At 48.0% G+C, this 16,953-nt stretch overlaps 1 protein-coding gene across 1 annotated transcript; it reads right to left on the reverse strand.

The window, feature by feature from the left end:
- Positions 1 to 688: 688 nt before the first annotated feature.
- trim47 (tripartite motif containing 47) lies at positions 689 to 8,225 on the reverse strand. The gene is made up of 8 exons (XM_061248899.1): positions 8,024 to 8,225; positions 7,618 to 7,835; positions 6,329 to 6,374; positions 5,333 to 5,428; positions 3,949 to 4,173; positions 3,191 to 3,213; positions 2,974 to 3,089; positions 689 to 2,309 (listed from the first exon to the last, which is right to left on the reverse strand). Exons 1-8 carry the CDS (start codon positions 8,210 to 8,212, stop codon positions 1,780 to 1,782), a joined length of 1,443 nt encoding a protein of 480 aa, XP_061104883.1. The 5' UTR covers positions 8,213 to 8,225; the 3' UTR covers positions 689 to 1,779.
- Between the last annotated feature and the right edge of the window lie 8,728 nt (positions 8,226 to 16,953).

Here is a 16,953-nt window from a genome sequence, read left to right on the forward strand (position 1 = left end):
CGAGGCCTTCTGCCCAGGCCCACGTTACCGTTTCCATGGAGATTTCGGTCTGCGGCACGATTCCGGAGGCCTTCAGTCTCTGCCTCGCTACCTCTCCCGCACATTCTGTCCGTGTTTCGCTCCCTCGTACTCCCTCTCTATTCTCGCGGGCCTCCTGAGAGAGTTCTTTGTCTCATGAACAGCAGATAGACGTGGTTTGTTAATGGATATTAAATTACAAGCAGACTTACACGTACACTCTGCAGTAAATGTGCATTATCAAATCACCTATAAAAAATAAAAAATAATAAAAAAGGTTTGGGATAGTAATTCTTAGCCAGACCTCCATGGAGTGTCAGCCTGTGACCCTCCAGACATTAAGTTGACAGTTGACCCTCTCAGGGTGTATAAAAGCAGAGTGCATACCCCCAATCCAATGAGCCCTGTGTCTGTTGATATGACAATCACACATTTAGAAATGCCTTTGAGAAATATTGTTGGAATCATGGATAGAACACTACATTATGATTTGAGTAATAGTTCCTGTATGTAAATTAATGTACAGCTGAACAGAACTGCAAGGCTTTGGCCCAGTGAATGACACATTCCACAGGTTAACTGGGTTCACCCCCATTTACTCAAGTCACTCAAGTAAAACTCATACAAAAGTTTCACATGTAGATCAACAAGTCAAAAGATGTCCAAAACCTTGAAATACAGTTTTATTTTATTTTGAAGATTGATGTCAAAGTACAGCTGAAAATTAACTTCACATATCGCATCGATACAAGGTTAATGCACAAACAACATGTACACATAATAAAATGGATTATACCCCTTGAATTGACATGATAAATGATCCCATGATCCAATATTAAAACAAAGAAAGAAAAATAGAAAATTCATAGGTTAAAAAAATACAGTTAAAAGCACTAATACAGAAACCTCAAAAGTCAAAGTATAAACAAATACTGATGTTTAAACAATGTGACAGGGAGAAAGACAGTTTTAACTGTTGAACAAAGAGGAGATTTTGCAGTGAAGTTAAGTTTGTGTAGAACACATCCACCATGCCAACCACCAGACCAGAAGCTGAACCTGGAAGCATCAGCATGGCCACCCTAAACAAGCCACAACGTGTACTCCAAATAAAACCACAATAATCTGCAAACACCAGTGCCTGCAAGTGATAACCTTGTGTGAATGTTCAATTAACATTCTGCCCCCAATCATGACCAACTGAAGACAGAACCTAAAACAAAGTATAGTCCATCTAAAATTATAAATAATTTAAAAAATGACCATGGCAGACTAGAAAAGAGTAACTTATACCCCGAGGTAACGTGGCACAAAGAAAGCTCTTGACAAATTAGCAGTCGCTAAATTGTCCGTTCATAATTTCTTGCAGTACAACAGTTGTCCAAAAATCATCTATAAGAGCGTCTATTCAAAACATGATTATTTACATCTAAACTGTCAATTTCTGTGGGGCTACATTTGGAGTCTTTTAATTAAAAAAAGAAAGAAAAAAAAAAAAGGTTTTTGCACTAGCCTACGTTATTAGAAAATCCAGTGAAATATAAACGCGACCTTCCGCACGGCGTAGAGCCCCGCTTGAAACCGGACAGGCTAACGGCACATGCGCGAACCGCGAGAAGCGGTTTTGCGACGGTAGTGGTCGACGGAACAACACGAAGGCCTCCTCCCAGCGGGTAGTGGCAGGGCCCCCTCCCGACCCGTTGCCTGTGGGAGCGGGGGGTTTCGGGGGAGAGGGGCGTGGCAGTGGGGTGGGGAGGGGGGTCAGTAGTAGTGGCAGACCTGCAGCCGGCTCCCCGGGTCGTTCTTCCCGGGGCTGAAGAAGGGGAAGACCGGCTCGTCGAAGTAGGCCTCGAACGTGTAGACGTGCTTCATGGTGACCGCGTCGTAGAAGGAGACGCGGCCGCGCTCGTAGTCCAGGAACACGCCCACGCGGGGCGAGTTCCAGTAGTCGGCCAGCGAGAGCCGGGCGTCCTCCTCGTTGGCGTACAGCCGGTCCTGCAGGCACAGGCTCCAGTAGCCGGCCGAGGGCGACAGGTTGACGTAGCCCTTGCGGTTGCTGTACTCGGTGGTCACGCCCAGGTACCACACGCCCTTGTCGCGCACGTCCACCTCCCAGTAGTGCTGGCCGCTGGAGAACTGCGCGGTGGCCAGGGCGCCCAGGAAGCGGGTGAAGCGCTGGGGCAGGTCGGGCTCCAGCGAGCGCGTCTGGCCCTCCTCCACCCGGGTGTCGAAGTCGCTGATCTGGAGGCCCGGGTGGGCCGTGTCCATGTCCAGGGCCAGGTTCGCGGGAACTGAGGCAGCCAGACAGAGGAGGGGGGGGGAGAGGACCCAGTTAGCCAGTACAACTCATTAACTTAGCCAGCCAGTCCAGTTATCGAACAACTAAAATTATGGACCACAACGGAAATAAGGTTTCAAAGCTTTCTTGTGTTACCCCAGGTAGTTTTTAAAAGAGTGGTACCGGATGACCTTCTTGAACTTGTGTTTCTGATGATTACAGAATAAAATCAATGAATCAATTAGCCAGTGAGTCCAACGGGTCAGTCAGTCCAATTATTCAGTATTATTACTACCATTAGTTAGCTGGAACTTATCCAAAGTGACTTAGTTGAATAGACTAAGTAGGGGACAATCACCCCTGGAGCAATGTGGGGTTAAGGGCCTGCTCCAGGACCCAACCGCCGCACCGATCTCACTGCGGCTACATCGGGGCTTGAACCACAAACCTTGTAGGTCCCAGTCACGTACGTTAGCCACGAGGCTACAGGCTGCCCCCAACGTTTGGCCAGTCATTAAATCAGTCATTCAAAGTCAGTTCAATTTGTACGCGAGTTGCCAGCCAGTGTTGCGCATAGCACCCCGATCACACGGTGCCTCACAGGTAACGCGGGGCGCCGCAGGGGTTTAAGGACGGGACGGACGAACGGGACGGAGTGACGGGACCCCGGCTCGTACCCGTGTGCAGCACGTGCATCATCTTCTTCCACATGATGAGCTGGACGGGGCCGTTGAACTCCTCCCAGTTCGGGGGACAGTTGGTGGCCTGTATGGAGGGGGAGACGTGGAACGGGCTGGGGAGGAGGAGGAGGAGGACAGGAGGTCTGAGAAACCCCGAAAACCAGCCCCCAACAGTCCCAACGACACGTCAGTGACACCACACAGAAACTCTTACCATACAACCGTCTGATTAATGGCCTGCAAGGGAAGAGAGAGGGGGGGGGGGGTGGGATTAGATCACCACAGCAACAGACAAAAAGTAAAAACACAATACAAAGTTTCTGATCTCACGAGGTTGCGTCATATTTACGCACAAATGCCACTGTGAGACGGCATACTACTTAATGTCACGGAATATGATTTGTAGATTTATGAAACATGCTTAAGGAAAGGAAATTACTGAAATTATGACGCATCGCATGGTTACATCAGAGAGAGCACACAGGCTGCATAGAAACAGTAGTCTCCTCAGACGGCTGTACCACAGCTGTGTGCCAGCATTACTTGTATGGTCGAGGTCAGTTTACAGTCCAGCGACAGTGCTGCTAGACTGAAGTCAAATTTCATGTTGACCCTTTTTAGGCTTTCTTGCTGACGGGGGAAGAGGTCGAAAAGAAAAGGTTCCCTCCAAAAATGTTCTCATAACTTTTAAAAAGTGGGAGAAGAGCTGTGTCTCCACCACTTTTACCCAGAATGCAGTAGAAACTAGATTTCATTCAATTTCAGACTCCCAAAGGCTTTTGGATAAGAATGAGAACAATCTACACTGTTGAATTATGCCAGATCACAGACACAAGCGGGGGCAACGCCATCTCAAAAACATCTCACAAAAGCACAGGCATGGCCCTCATCCATTAGAATCACGAGTTTGTGCAAAACTCTTGAGACTCGAGACTTGAACTAAACAGACTACCATATATAAAACAGACGCACCTCGAAGCTGGACTTCCCGCTCACGTGGTTCTGAATGTCGGCGACGGCCCGTTCCACGGCTGCCACCTCCTTGGCCACGTCCTTCAGGTTCTCCTCGATCATGGCGACGGTGGCCACCTCCTCCGCCTCCAGGCTGGCCAGCATGTCCTCCTTCTCGTCCAGGAGGAACTGGACAAGGGCGCCGATGTCGTTTTCGATCTTCCTCTTCAGGTCCTGCTTCTTACGCTGGTGTCATCACAAAAAGAATTATAATAAAAACACGCCCCCACACTGACACCGAATTTCACATACAACAGGTGGGGAACAGGGATATGGGAGGGGGAATGGACACCAACCAAGAGTCGGTAAAACCCTGGTCCTGGAGAGCCGCAGGGTGTGCTGGCTTTCGCCGTACCCAGCAACTACAGTAATCGATCAATAACCGCAAATGATTTTACGGAGTTAACTCACTTCACCTTGTGTCATGGGTCTGAATCGGTCACTGAGTTTAAGGTGAGAACAAAAACCAGCACACCCTGCGGCTCTCCAGGACCAGGGTCGTCGACCCCTGGACACAAAACGATAGTCTAAAGTACAGAAAACAGGCGAAGGCCAGCGCGGACGTGCAGGCGTATGTTTGGGTACAGGCAAAGCGCCGTCAGCGATAAAGTCAAATAAGAGACGGGAACGCAGGAGGGCCTGCGGTAGTTTGGGGTTGGAAGGTTCCCCAGCCTCTTGTGCACACAGACAGAGTCCTTGGCTGTGACTGTGACATCACCACTCTTATAAAGGCACAAATTTGCAAGGACGCCCTGCAGCGAGTTCACATTCGACAACTATCTCCCGTTTTGCATCTCCGCCACCCCAACAAACTCTCTCCGATTTCAGTTGAATATGGGAAATTAGCCAAGAACACACATGAACACAGTGCAGAGCATTGCAACAATATTTTCTGGCACTTCCCGAGTAAATAAAACACGCAAATAAATACATTGCCAAAAATGCAACCATTGAAAAAGATGTCCTCTGAAGAGTCTGAGATGGTGGATGAATGGAATGAATAAAAATAAATGAATGAAGTGGACAATCAACAAGAGGGACAGAGCAGCTAAGCTAACCGGCGCTCCATTAAAAAAAGTTGTGCGACGTTACATTGATGTCATTTGGCTGACGCTTTTATCCAGAGTGACGTACAATTGATTAGACGAGGCAGGAGACAATCCTCCCCTGGAGCAATGCAGGGTTAAGGGCCTCGCTCAAGGGCCCGACGGCTGTGCGGACCTTATTGTGGCTACACCGGGATTAGAACCACTGACCTTGCGTGTCCCAGTCACGCACCTTAACCGCTACGCTACAGGCCGCCCCGTCGCGCTTCATTGGTGGAGAGAAACGGGCGGGGCCTCACCTTGGCGTCCGCCTTGGCCGCCTCGTCGGTCGTCCTCACCCTCTCGCACACGGACTTCTGCCAGGTCAGCTTGATGAGCCTCATCCTGAGCTCCCCCTGAGAGAGACCGCGAAAAATCACCCAACGCAAAGAGAGGCCTCCACCACACGCCGAGTACCGAGTTACGCCGGATAACTGCACGGAGTAAAATCCAGACACCCGCCCAAATCTGGAACATGGACTGAAGTTTAAGAAAAACCTGTTCCGGGTATTGTTCAGTGCAGCTATCCAGCCAACTCAGAAACCCTGCTTTGTGGTTTTAGCACCAGCTTAACACCAGCTTCAATATTATGATGCAAAACTGAAACAATTCCTCAACTGAATAATATGAATGTGTAGCCCTGCATGCATTACATTACATTACATGTCATTTGGCTGACACTTTTATCCAAAGCGACTAAGTTGATTAGACTAAGCAGGAGACAATCCTCCCCTGGAGCAATGCAGGGTTAAGGGCCTTGCTCAAGGGCCCAGCGGCTTTGCGGATCTTATTGTGGCTACAGGCCACCAGTATGCAGATGCTCCATAAAAGGGAAGGTAAAGTAAATTGGGTTTTAGACAGTTTTGTTACGGGCTCAGTGTTCACATTGGCTTGAGTCATCCCCTCAGTCTACATTCCCATCGAAACAAGATCACAATTCCACACCAGCAGCGATTGGCTGACAATGAGCTCATTGTCAAAGCACATTCGCTGGAAGTCGGCCAGACTCATTATTGTAGGGTAAGATTTTGAACGCTAGGAGTAGGGCTACAAGAAGTGCAACAAACCCAAACCTAAAAATGCACAAGCTTAAAAAACAGAATCCCTGGATTGTAATTGATTGACCGCACCATTATAGTATCGTAAGATTTTTTATCAGTACAAGTAAAGCGGAAAAGCTATAATACGTATATCGAAAGCAAGGCAGAAGACAGTATGACCGCAAAAGCAAAGAACACGAGCAGGCCTGAGCTCACCTTCATGTCTTCGATGACCTCTGGCAAAGGCGCTACGTCATGGTGCCTTAAAACAAAGTACATCGTAGAACTGGCTTTGAGACAGTTGAATGCAAGACTGAGCAGGCTAAGTACGAATAAAACAATATAGAAATAACTAATAAAATAACTGATTAAATAACTGACAATGGAACATCACAAATGAGCATAATCATTACCGGGTCTATAGTTTATCAAGAGTGTACAAAAATAAAATAATATTGTCCCTAATATTGTCACGAATATATTCAAACGTAATATGCACGTGTACAATACACACATATATATATCACCTGCCTACACACAATCATCGCATTACACAGAGCATCTGTTGTGCACGCATTACACGTCACGTCTTGCGCGCGACACACACACACACACACACACACACACACACACACACACACACACACAATCCCCGAAAGGAATTATGCATCAACTCAGTTAAACTGGCACAGAATTCTGGGTTCAGGGAATGGCAGCCAAAGCCCCAACCTCCTAAGATTTTATTTGTTTTCTCCAATCGTATTTCGCTTTGTTTTGTAACGGACAGAACAGATGACGCAAACACCTCATCACAGTGCCAAGACAGCTCGCCAAGCTATTTGTTTTTTTCTTTTTACGTTGGACTGTCCGGAGGGACACGGGATGGGGTGCGGCTAGGGGAACATGTTTGGAGGGAATGGGTGACGAGGATCCCACTCCCATCGTAACATAACGTTTGATAATTTACTGGGGGTAAGCGACGCGAAAATGCCACACTAGCTGCACAATTCACCGGGATAAATTGTGTGTAGACGTCGAGATATGCGACCAGCACTGGCTAGCATTAGTTAGCTAGTATCACCGCTAGTTAAGACAGGCAACTTGCACTAAATCAGCTAACGTTTAACGTTATTCAAGTAAAGTTAGCTGGTGGGTGTATTCAGTCAAAACAATATTAAAGGTTTAAATCTGAGTGAACACAATTCGAGTCAAAGTCGAATAGCTAACATTAGTCTTACAAAAAAATGTCCAAGTATTGCATTCTATCACCGTTATGATTGCACGGCATGCTGGGTTACAAAACATTGCTGTATTGTCTGTGTGGTTACCTTGGCAGTGGCCTTGCTAGTAATAAAGCCAGCTTACAAAGCCAAAGATTAGCAACCGTCGGGATCGCGGAGCAAACAAAAACTCCCAAGCCGCTGGTGTGCACGCTAGCTTGCCAACCAGGTTCAAGATCAATGAAAAGCGTAAATTCGACCACAATGCATTCAACCACAACATACCTGTGTGCTCTCGATTCCCGACACACGACGCAGATTGGTTTGCTGTCTGTGTGGCAGTAGAGTTTTAGTTCTTCGCCGTGTTTGTCACACTTGCCGTCCAGTTTGGTGGGTTTGACTGGGGTGGGAGGTTTACTGGACTTAAAAAATTCCAGTCTGTCCAATCTGTCCACCAAGTTCTTCACCAGGTAATTAGTCGTGAAGCTTATTTTGCTAAATACCTGAGAGGTGACAACGACATTAAACAGCAAACAAAATAAAATGACACACATAAAACTAACTGGCTACAAGCTCAAGGTAATTTAGAAACACTGTTTGATGAATAAGCTTCCCATTACAGAGTTGGGTAACAATGTCGCTAGTTCTGGAAACACACAGGGCCGTTAGATGGCTAGATAGAGCTACAAACCTGTCTGCATTCCGGACACCGATACCCGACATCATCCTCTCCATTTTCCTCCCAATGCATTAAAATACAGCTTCGGCAGAAGTTGTGGCCACATTTTAAAATAACCGGATCATCGAAATAATCCAAGCAAATTGGACAAACCAACTCCTTTTGCAGCTCTCCCACGCCTGCAGCTGCGGCCGTCGCCATGTTTACGAACAGTGGCTGCAAAGGGAATAAAGCGGGTGAAGGCAAGGGATTCTGGGAACGATTACGGAATGTTTTTTTTGCGCAGCAAACCGCTTTAGAGGCAACATTTCTGTCAACGTTGCGCAGGTAGACAACAGATAAAACACAATGCGTATGCAGCGCAGCCTACATGTAGGCGACACAACTGTAATGTAGGTAATCTGCTGGCGGTCATGCCTATCCTGTAAAATATCTGCTTGACAGGCAGAAGAATGCACGGAATCTGCAGACTGTGCAGCAACAACGATGGAACCGTTTGGCGCAAATTTATATTTCTCATTTGAAAGGGTGGATTAATTCTTAGGAATCCATCGCGATGAGAGGTTGACACGGAGAAGACAGATATCGTAAAAAAGTTTTTTTAAGTGAAAAAAAAATGTGATTGGCTGCCATAATAACTTACTTTGCTACGATAAGATCAGCTATAGGCAATCGATGTAACTCTCTTGATAACTGCCTCACCCTGGCTCCACAAGTATCCTCCACTGCCAGAACCTGCAGGTTCTTTCTGTATAATATACGCCGTATCCGTCATCTCCCTACTGAGAAAGCCACCCAGCTCCTAGTCCAGGCGCTCATCATTTCCCGCCTGGATTATTGCAACTCCCTCCTAACCGGTCTCCCAGCGTGTGCCATCAAGCCCCTCCAGCTGGTCCAGAATGCTGCAGCCCGCCTGATCACCAGTCAGCCCAGGTCGGCTCATGTCACCCCGCTTCTCATTGGCCTCCACTGGCTTCCTATTGCCGCACGCATCCGTTTCAAGGCCCTAGTGTTGGCATTTCAGGCTGCTAAGGGGACTGCCCCACCTTACATACAATCCCTGATCACTCCCTACTCCCCAGCTAGACCACTCCGGTCTGCCAGCTCTGGTCGCCTTACGGTTCCCTCTCTACGTGCACCTGGCGGTCGAGTTGCACGTTCACGCCTGTTTTCCGTTCTGGTTCCTCAGTGGTGGAATGACTTGCCTACCACTGTCAGAACAGCAGAATCCCTCCCCCTATTTCGACGCAGACTCAAAACCCACCTTTTCAAACTCTACCTTAGTCCTCCCTCCTGATTTCCCCTGCCCCTCCTTTCTGATATCCCTATCCTTATGCACTTATGATGACAACTATGTTTAGAACAGCATTTCATGTGTATTTTGCTAGTTTCTGGATGTGATGCTTTGACTTAGGGTAGAACCTATGCACTTGTAAGTCGCTTTGGATTAAAAGCGTCTGCCAAATGACTAAAATGTAAATGTAGCCTATGGCGCAGCAGCCAAATTTACACTTAAAAGACTGGCTGTAGTACAGGCAAAGACACTGAGGGTGTGTTGTGGGGCCTACCAAACAACAACCTGAATTCCAGCACATCTGATAGAGCTGGGAGAAACCCCTCTAAGGAAAATACATATAAAACTAGGGACACAGTGGTTGCTCCAAACCCCCCCCCTCCCCCCCAAAATTTTTTTCAAGAGAGTCCTAGAAGGTGCATTGCAATGGGGAGGAGTAAAGTAGGGAACATAATGTTGTACCCAAAAGATAAAAAAAACAACTGGAGGGGCTGGGATTGGGTGAAGTCGCTGGCCACCGTGTGCCACTGGGGATGTTACCCTAGAATAGATCTAATCATACGAGAGAAGATACAAATGGTGGTGAGTAGCAGTCCTACACACATGAGGAAACAATGAGGGAACAACTGGGTATATTATCTGCAGATGTATACAGATGGTGCATAAGATCACTCACTCAACAAGACGCCTAACCCCCAAATGCTCCTGACGAGCTTGTTGGCGCCTTGCATGGCAGCCAATCGCCGTTGGTGTGTGAGTGTAAGTGTGTGTATGAATGGGTGAATGAGAAGCATCAATTGTACAGCACTTTGGATAAAGGCGCTATATTAAACGCCAACCATTTACCATGATATAACTGAAGCTGAGCAGGCTGGGAGCTCTGTGGGTTTTTTTTATGGGTACAGTACCAGCTCATGTAGGTGTGGAGGGCAATGAGGCAGTCTATATGGCTACAAAAAAGACACTGGGGAGAGAGTTCACGAAATGTGTGACTGGGTAGCTCAATGCAAATACATTGTGATGTAATCTGGTCAATGCAGAGCAAGGAAAATTTGGAAGTATCAAAATATAATTTATTAAACATTGATTTCATTACAGAATGTTTGAGAGCACAATAAAACTTCCCCACAGCTAACAAGGACTAACCCCAAACTTAAAACAATTATTTTACTCTTCTGAGGCAGAGCAAGGGGTTAAACACACCGTCAGTCAGAAACACCCCACACATAAAGGATCACCAGGTGCAAACAAAGAACCAAGTTCAAATTTTCACACAATGTGGCACTGCAAACATTAGCCCTGCTCTTCCTCCCAACATGCATATATCCGGCGCTGGGTTAGCCTGGCAAACAATCAGGAAGGTTTTGACAAACAAACAAACAAATATACAAAGCTGCTAACCAGCACCGCCACAGGCCAGAGTACTAAGTGAACACAGGCTGATCAACTAATCAGCATTATCATGGGCGCTGGCTAGCAAAAAGGATTAAACACTTGGAAACAAAATCAAACAAAAGAAACGTGAAAAAGAACACCAGAGGAACAGCGATTGCCACACACTTCCACTCTGCTGTTGTCCTCACAATGACACATTGCCTGTGGTCGTTGTGAACAAATACATACCCCAGGAAACAGTACGCGCTCACATCTGTTACAAGATAAAACATTTTTATATAAAAAAACAGCTCATACTCTTTACACACTCTACAAACAGTGCACAAACACAGGCCTTGTCACATACCTCCATACCAGGACAACAATCAGCAGCTTCCTTCCACTGGCTGCACACACACGTTGTGAGAAGCTTGGGACAGGTGATGAAAATCAGTGGCCTTCATTGAACTATCCCTTCCCCCATCACATATAGGGAGGAACCAGTTTCAAACATAAGCCATCTAGTGGCTATTTAGTGTAACTTCCTAACTCCGCACCCCACTGCCACAGTGAGAAGATAAAACGATATCATCTAGATGGCAGAAAGAACACAACACAGGGCTGTGTAAAACTAAGCTATCATTACTTAGGGAACGAAAGACAGGGCCACGTAATTACATGACATTACATTACATTGTTGGCATTTGGCAGACGCTCTTATCCACAGCGATGTGCAACAAAGTGCATACCCATAACCAGGGACAAGTGCACTGAAAGACCCAAGAGGGAGGTACAATTTTAAGTGCTAGCAGTACAACAAAAATGAGGACTAGGGCCTATTTGATTAATCTGATAAATTGATTATATTTATATCTAAAAACTGTTTTTGTACCGCACAACGCAAATACATGAACATTAAACAGCTCATCGAGCCAAACAAAACTAGCAAAAAATATCATCCTAGCATTATAACACAAGGAAAGACACAAGTGAGAACAATAATAACAAATCAAATTAAGGTCAATTACAATGACTAAGATTAAGACTTGGATACTGTGGATTGACATGTCTAGTGCACATTGGAAAGCACAGCAAAGGATTATGTAGTGCACTAATCATCAAATCTAGACCTCAAATATAAACTCAGCCCTGCTTTTCTTTTCTCTCGAGAAATGAGCTGATTAGTGCTGCTGATTGGCCAGACTGTCTCCACACCTGACTCCCAGGTAAAGGGAGGGTGGTGAACCAGCAGTTACTACTGGACCTCGAGGACCGTGATTTGATGATCCTTGATGTATGCCTAAGAGGGATTGATAGTGCAGGTGGGGTAGCAAAGAAATGTATGAATAGGGTTGTCGAGAGCACTCTGCCCTAAAGAGACCCTTTGAAGAGTAGGTTTTTTGGAATGTTTTTTCTCTTTTTCAAATGATCTCGAACTCTAGATTCTAACATTACTTAGACCTTAAAGCATTAAGGGGAGAAGGAGCTCGATCTCATGCAGGACTCGAAACAGCATTGTTAATGTTTGTGAGCTTTATTTCATGAGCCCGCAGGGAGAGCAGGGGTTTGTGGGACAGGGCAGCAGCAGCGTCCTCTTCGTGCCGAGTGGTCCTGGATGGCGATACTTTCATGCCAAAAGTCAAGCGCACAAGCAATGAATCTGAGAGCAGAATTCCTCCTGCTTGCACACTGAATTATGCTCTTCGCTCTCAAAGCTTGGCCCGTTCGTGCTCAAATTCTTTCTACAGAAACATGACTGCCAAAGGTCCAGGCAATATTAGCCGGAAATCCACAACTAAGTGCCCGTTTAACCAATCAGATCATTACTGATGTCATTGGTTGGGTAGGAAAGAGGCATAGAACGACGGTTCGATGCAACATTGGCGTGATAGCCAGCAGAGTTCACAAACTGTGTAGCTACCTCTCCTGATTCTCAAGTTTGTGGCCATTTTTGTGGTGCTGACAATGTATGAGCTAACTTCCTTATTTTTGCGTACCTCCATGTTTCCATAACATAACCAAGTTTGTCACTGTTACAGGCAAGTAAATACCTTGAATCTGAAGGGGTTTGATTCGTGCCAAAACTGTGACGTATGACAGGCAGAGGACGGCTACTCACGTATCGCAGTAAGCCAATGACACAGCGACTGCTGACCGAACAGCGGCACTGATCAGCCAGCATCGACGACTGATGAGCAGACAGTGGCGAATGACCATGCAGGCGCTACTGACACCCCTAGGCTGGCAACTCACTCGCCTGGACTAGCGACCCACCTGCCTGGACTAGCGACCCACCTACCTAAACTACCGACCCACCTATCTAGACTAGCGACCCACCTACCTAGACTAGCAACCCACCTACCTAAACTAGCAACCCACCAACCTAAACTAGCGACCCACCTACCTAGCCTAGCAACCCACCTATCTAGACTAGCAACCCACCTACCTAAAGTAGCGACCCGCCTACCTAGACTAGCAACCCACCTACCTAGACTAGCGACTCACCTACCTAGACTAGCGACCCACCTACCTAGACTAGCAACCCACCTACCTAGACTAGCAACCCACCAACCTAAACTAGCGACCCACCCACCTAAACTAGCGACCCACCTACCTAGACTAGCAACCCACCTACCTAGACTAGCAACCCACCTACATAAACTAGCGCCCCACCTACCTGAACTAGCGACCCACCTACCAAGACTAGCAACCCACCTACCTAAACTAGCGACCCACCGACCTACACTAGCGACCCACCAACCTAAACTAGCGACCCACATACCTAGACTAGCGACCCACCTACCAAGACTAGCAACCCACCTACCTAGACTAGCAACCCACCTACCTAAACTAGCGACCCACCTACCTAAACTAGCGACCCACCTACCTAACCTAGCGACCTACCTACCTAGACTAGCGACCCACCTACCTGAACTAGCGACCCACCTACCGAGACTAGCAACCCATCTACCTAAACTATGGCCATGGAGTGTCAGTAGCTGCTTGCATGGCCTCTTATTCACCACTGCTGCCTCATCAGTCACCGCTGCTGGCTGATCAGTTGCTGGTCTCGGCTCAGCAGTTGCTGCATCATTGGCTTACCGCGAAACGGGAGTAGCCACCCTTGGCCTCTCATACGTCTGATTTTTGGCGCGAATCAATGGGCATGAGATTAGGGGTATCTGGCCCGTACGAATGACAAACTTGGTTATGTTATCGAAACGTAGTGGTATGCAAACATAAGGTAGCTAGCTCACATAGGTTGCCAGATACACAAAAATGGCCACAAACTGTGAGAATCAGAAATAGGTGTAGCTACACAGTTTATGAAATCTGCTGGCTATCACGCTAATGTTGCGTGTGCTCCGATGGGATCTAGACAGGACCATCATTCTATGCCTCTTACCTACCCAACCAATGAGATCAGAAATGATCTGATTGGTTAAATGGGCACTTTTCTATTTCCAGCTAATATTTGGCAGTAATGTTGCTCTAATGTCGTCTAGACAGGACCATCATTCAGTGGAGCCTATCCCAGCATACATTGGGCAAATGGCAGGAATACACCCTGGACAGGTTGCCAGTCTATCGCAGGGCACACACACCATTCACTCACACACTCATACCCATGGGCAATTTAGACTCTCCCATCAGCCTAACCTGCATGTCTTTGGACTGTGGGAGGAAACCGGAGTACCCGGAGGAAACCCACGCAGTCACGGGGAGAACATGCAAACTCCGCACAGAGAGGCCCCGGCCGACGGGGATTCGAACCCAGGACCTCCTTGCTGTGAGGCGGCAATGCTACCCACTGCACCATCCGTGCCGCCCAGCTTTTGAGCATCCATCCATCCATCCATCCATCCATCCATCATCCATCCATCCATCCATCCATCCATCCATCCATCATCTTAACCCGCTTATCCTGAACAGGGTCGCAGGGGGGCTGGAGCCTATCCCAGCATACATTGGGCGAAAGGCAGGAATACACCCTGGACAGGTTGCCAGTCCATCGCAGGGCACACACACCATTCACTCACACACTCATACCCATGGGCAATTTAGACTTTCCCATCAGCCTAACCTGCATGTCTTTGGACTGTGGGAGGAAACCGGAGTACCCGGAGGAAACCCACGCAGACACAGGGAGAACATGCAAACTCCGCACAGAGAGGCCCCGGCCGACAGGGATTCGAACCCAGGACCTCCTTGCTGTGAGGCGGCAATGCTACCCACTGCACCATCCGTGCCGCCCAACTTTTGAGCATCCATCCATCCATCCATCCATCCATCCATTCATCCATCCATTATCTTAACCCGCTTATCCTGAACAGGGTCGCAGGGGGCCTGGAGCCTATCCCAGCATACATTGGGCAAAAGGCAGGAATACACCCTGGACAGGTCGCCAGTCCATCGCATGGCACACACACCATTCACTCACACACTCATACCGATGGGCAATTTAGACTCTCCAATCAGCCTAACCTGCATGTCTCCAATCAGACTCTCCGACATCAGCCTAACCTGCATGTCTTTGTACTGTGGGAGGAAACCGGAGTACCCGGAGGAAACCCACGCAGACACGGGGAGAACATGCAAACTCCGCACAGAGAGGCCCCGGCCGACGGGGATTCAAACCCAGGACCTCCTTGCTGTGAGGCGGCAGTGCTACCCACTGCACCATCCGTGCCGCCCCACTTTTGAGCAAGCAAAGAATAAATCTTTGTGCAAGTAGGCCAAATCTGAGTGTGCGCACAGAGGTTGGGTGTGAACACAATAAATCTGTCCACAAGCAACCGGAATTCTGCTCTCAAATGCATTCATTGCACGCTTGAATTTTGGCATTACATTAACACCATAGTCCTGGTTCAAACTTCCTGCATGGAGAAAAAAAACGGTGATCACAATCTGCCTTAGCCATCCCACTCTTCAGGGCTGCCCAACCTTGTTCCTGGAGATCTACAGTCCCATTGGTTTTCACTCCAGCCCTAATTTGGTGGATCTACTAATTAGCAGCTCAAGTACATTTCTCGCTGTTAGATGAGGTGTGTTTTGTTTTGGTTGGAATGAAAACCTACAGGATCAGGACGGAAGATCTCCAGGGATCGGGCTGAGCAATGCCGAAACCTTACACTGCCTGAGTGATTTTACTCTACAGCCAATATCTCAGATTGGGAGGCCGACAGCTGGACACCAGTAACAGACAGACGCTCCTGTAAGCGGCTGAAACACAAACATAGCCATGACAGATAGGCATGTGGGGAACTGACCTCTGAAATGTTGCTGTTGTCTTAGAAGCGGCGTGTGAAGCCTGGCTGTAGCAGGCTGTTGATGTATTTCAGGGTTCTGGGAGAAAAACCCGCTGGTCCTGTGGAGACAAACCATGATACTTAAATGCTTATATATATGGCTGGTATTGTTGGGGTTTTGTTTGTGTGTGTAAATGAGAGAGTTTGTAGACCTATTTTGGCTGGTGTTGTTGAGGGTGTGTTTATGTGTGTCAATAAGGGAGTACGTAGACTTACTTTGGCTGGTGTTGATGGCCTTTTTAGTTTCAGGAAGAGGTGTTTTTATGCCCTCGTTCTGCTGTTGGCCGCTACGGGTCCAAGCAGGTTGTGGCTCCCCAGATCTGCTACGTTCCTCTGCTCCACGATCCCTACGTTCCTCTCCCCCGTGGTCCCTGCGTTCCTCTCCTCCACGATCCCTAAGTTCCTCTCCTCCACGGTCCCTATGTTCCACTCCTCCACGGTCCCTGCGTTCCTCTCCTCCACGGTCCCTGTGTTCTACGCGGCGCGAACTTTCATCTCCTCCACGGTCCCTGCTTTCCCTACGGTCCCTGCGTTCCCCACGGTACCAATGGCGTTCCCAACCAAAGACCTGCCGTTCCCCGCGCTTCCCATGCTCTTCCCTTCCGTTCCATTCCTGACGGTACAATCCTTGTTGTCTCCCGTGGCCATGATCCCTGCGTTTTCCACGTTCTTCCCTTCCAGAATCATGCTGTTCGCATCCATTCCGTCGGTTTTGTCTATAGCCCTGTTGGTCGAAGTTGCCACCCTGGCTGGTGTTGCTAGGCGTGGTTTGTTCAGACAGAGGTGTTCTGTTTATGGCCTCATTCTGCCGTCGGCCGCCATGGTTCCAAGTAGGTTGTGGCTCCCCACATCTCCGACGTTCCGCTCCTCCTCTACGTTCCCCATAGCCCCAACGCTCCTCTGCTCGATGGGCCTGGTGTTCCCTGTGGTTCCAGAATTGTTCTCTACCCCAGTTCCAATGTTCT

This window comes from Conger conger, chromosome 7 (assembly GCF_963514075.1).
Source record: "Conger conger chromosome 7, fConCon1.1, whole genome shotgun sequence".
NCBI classification, from domain to species: domain Eukaryota; kingdom Metazoa; phylum Chordata; class Actinopteri; order Anguilliformes; family Congridae; genus Conger; species Conger conger.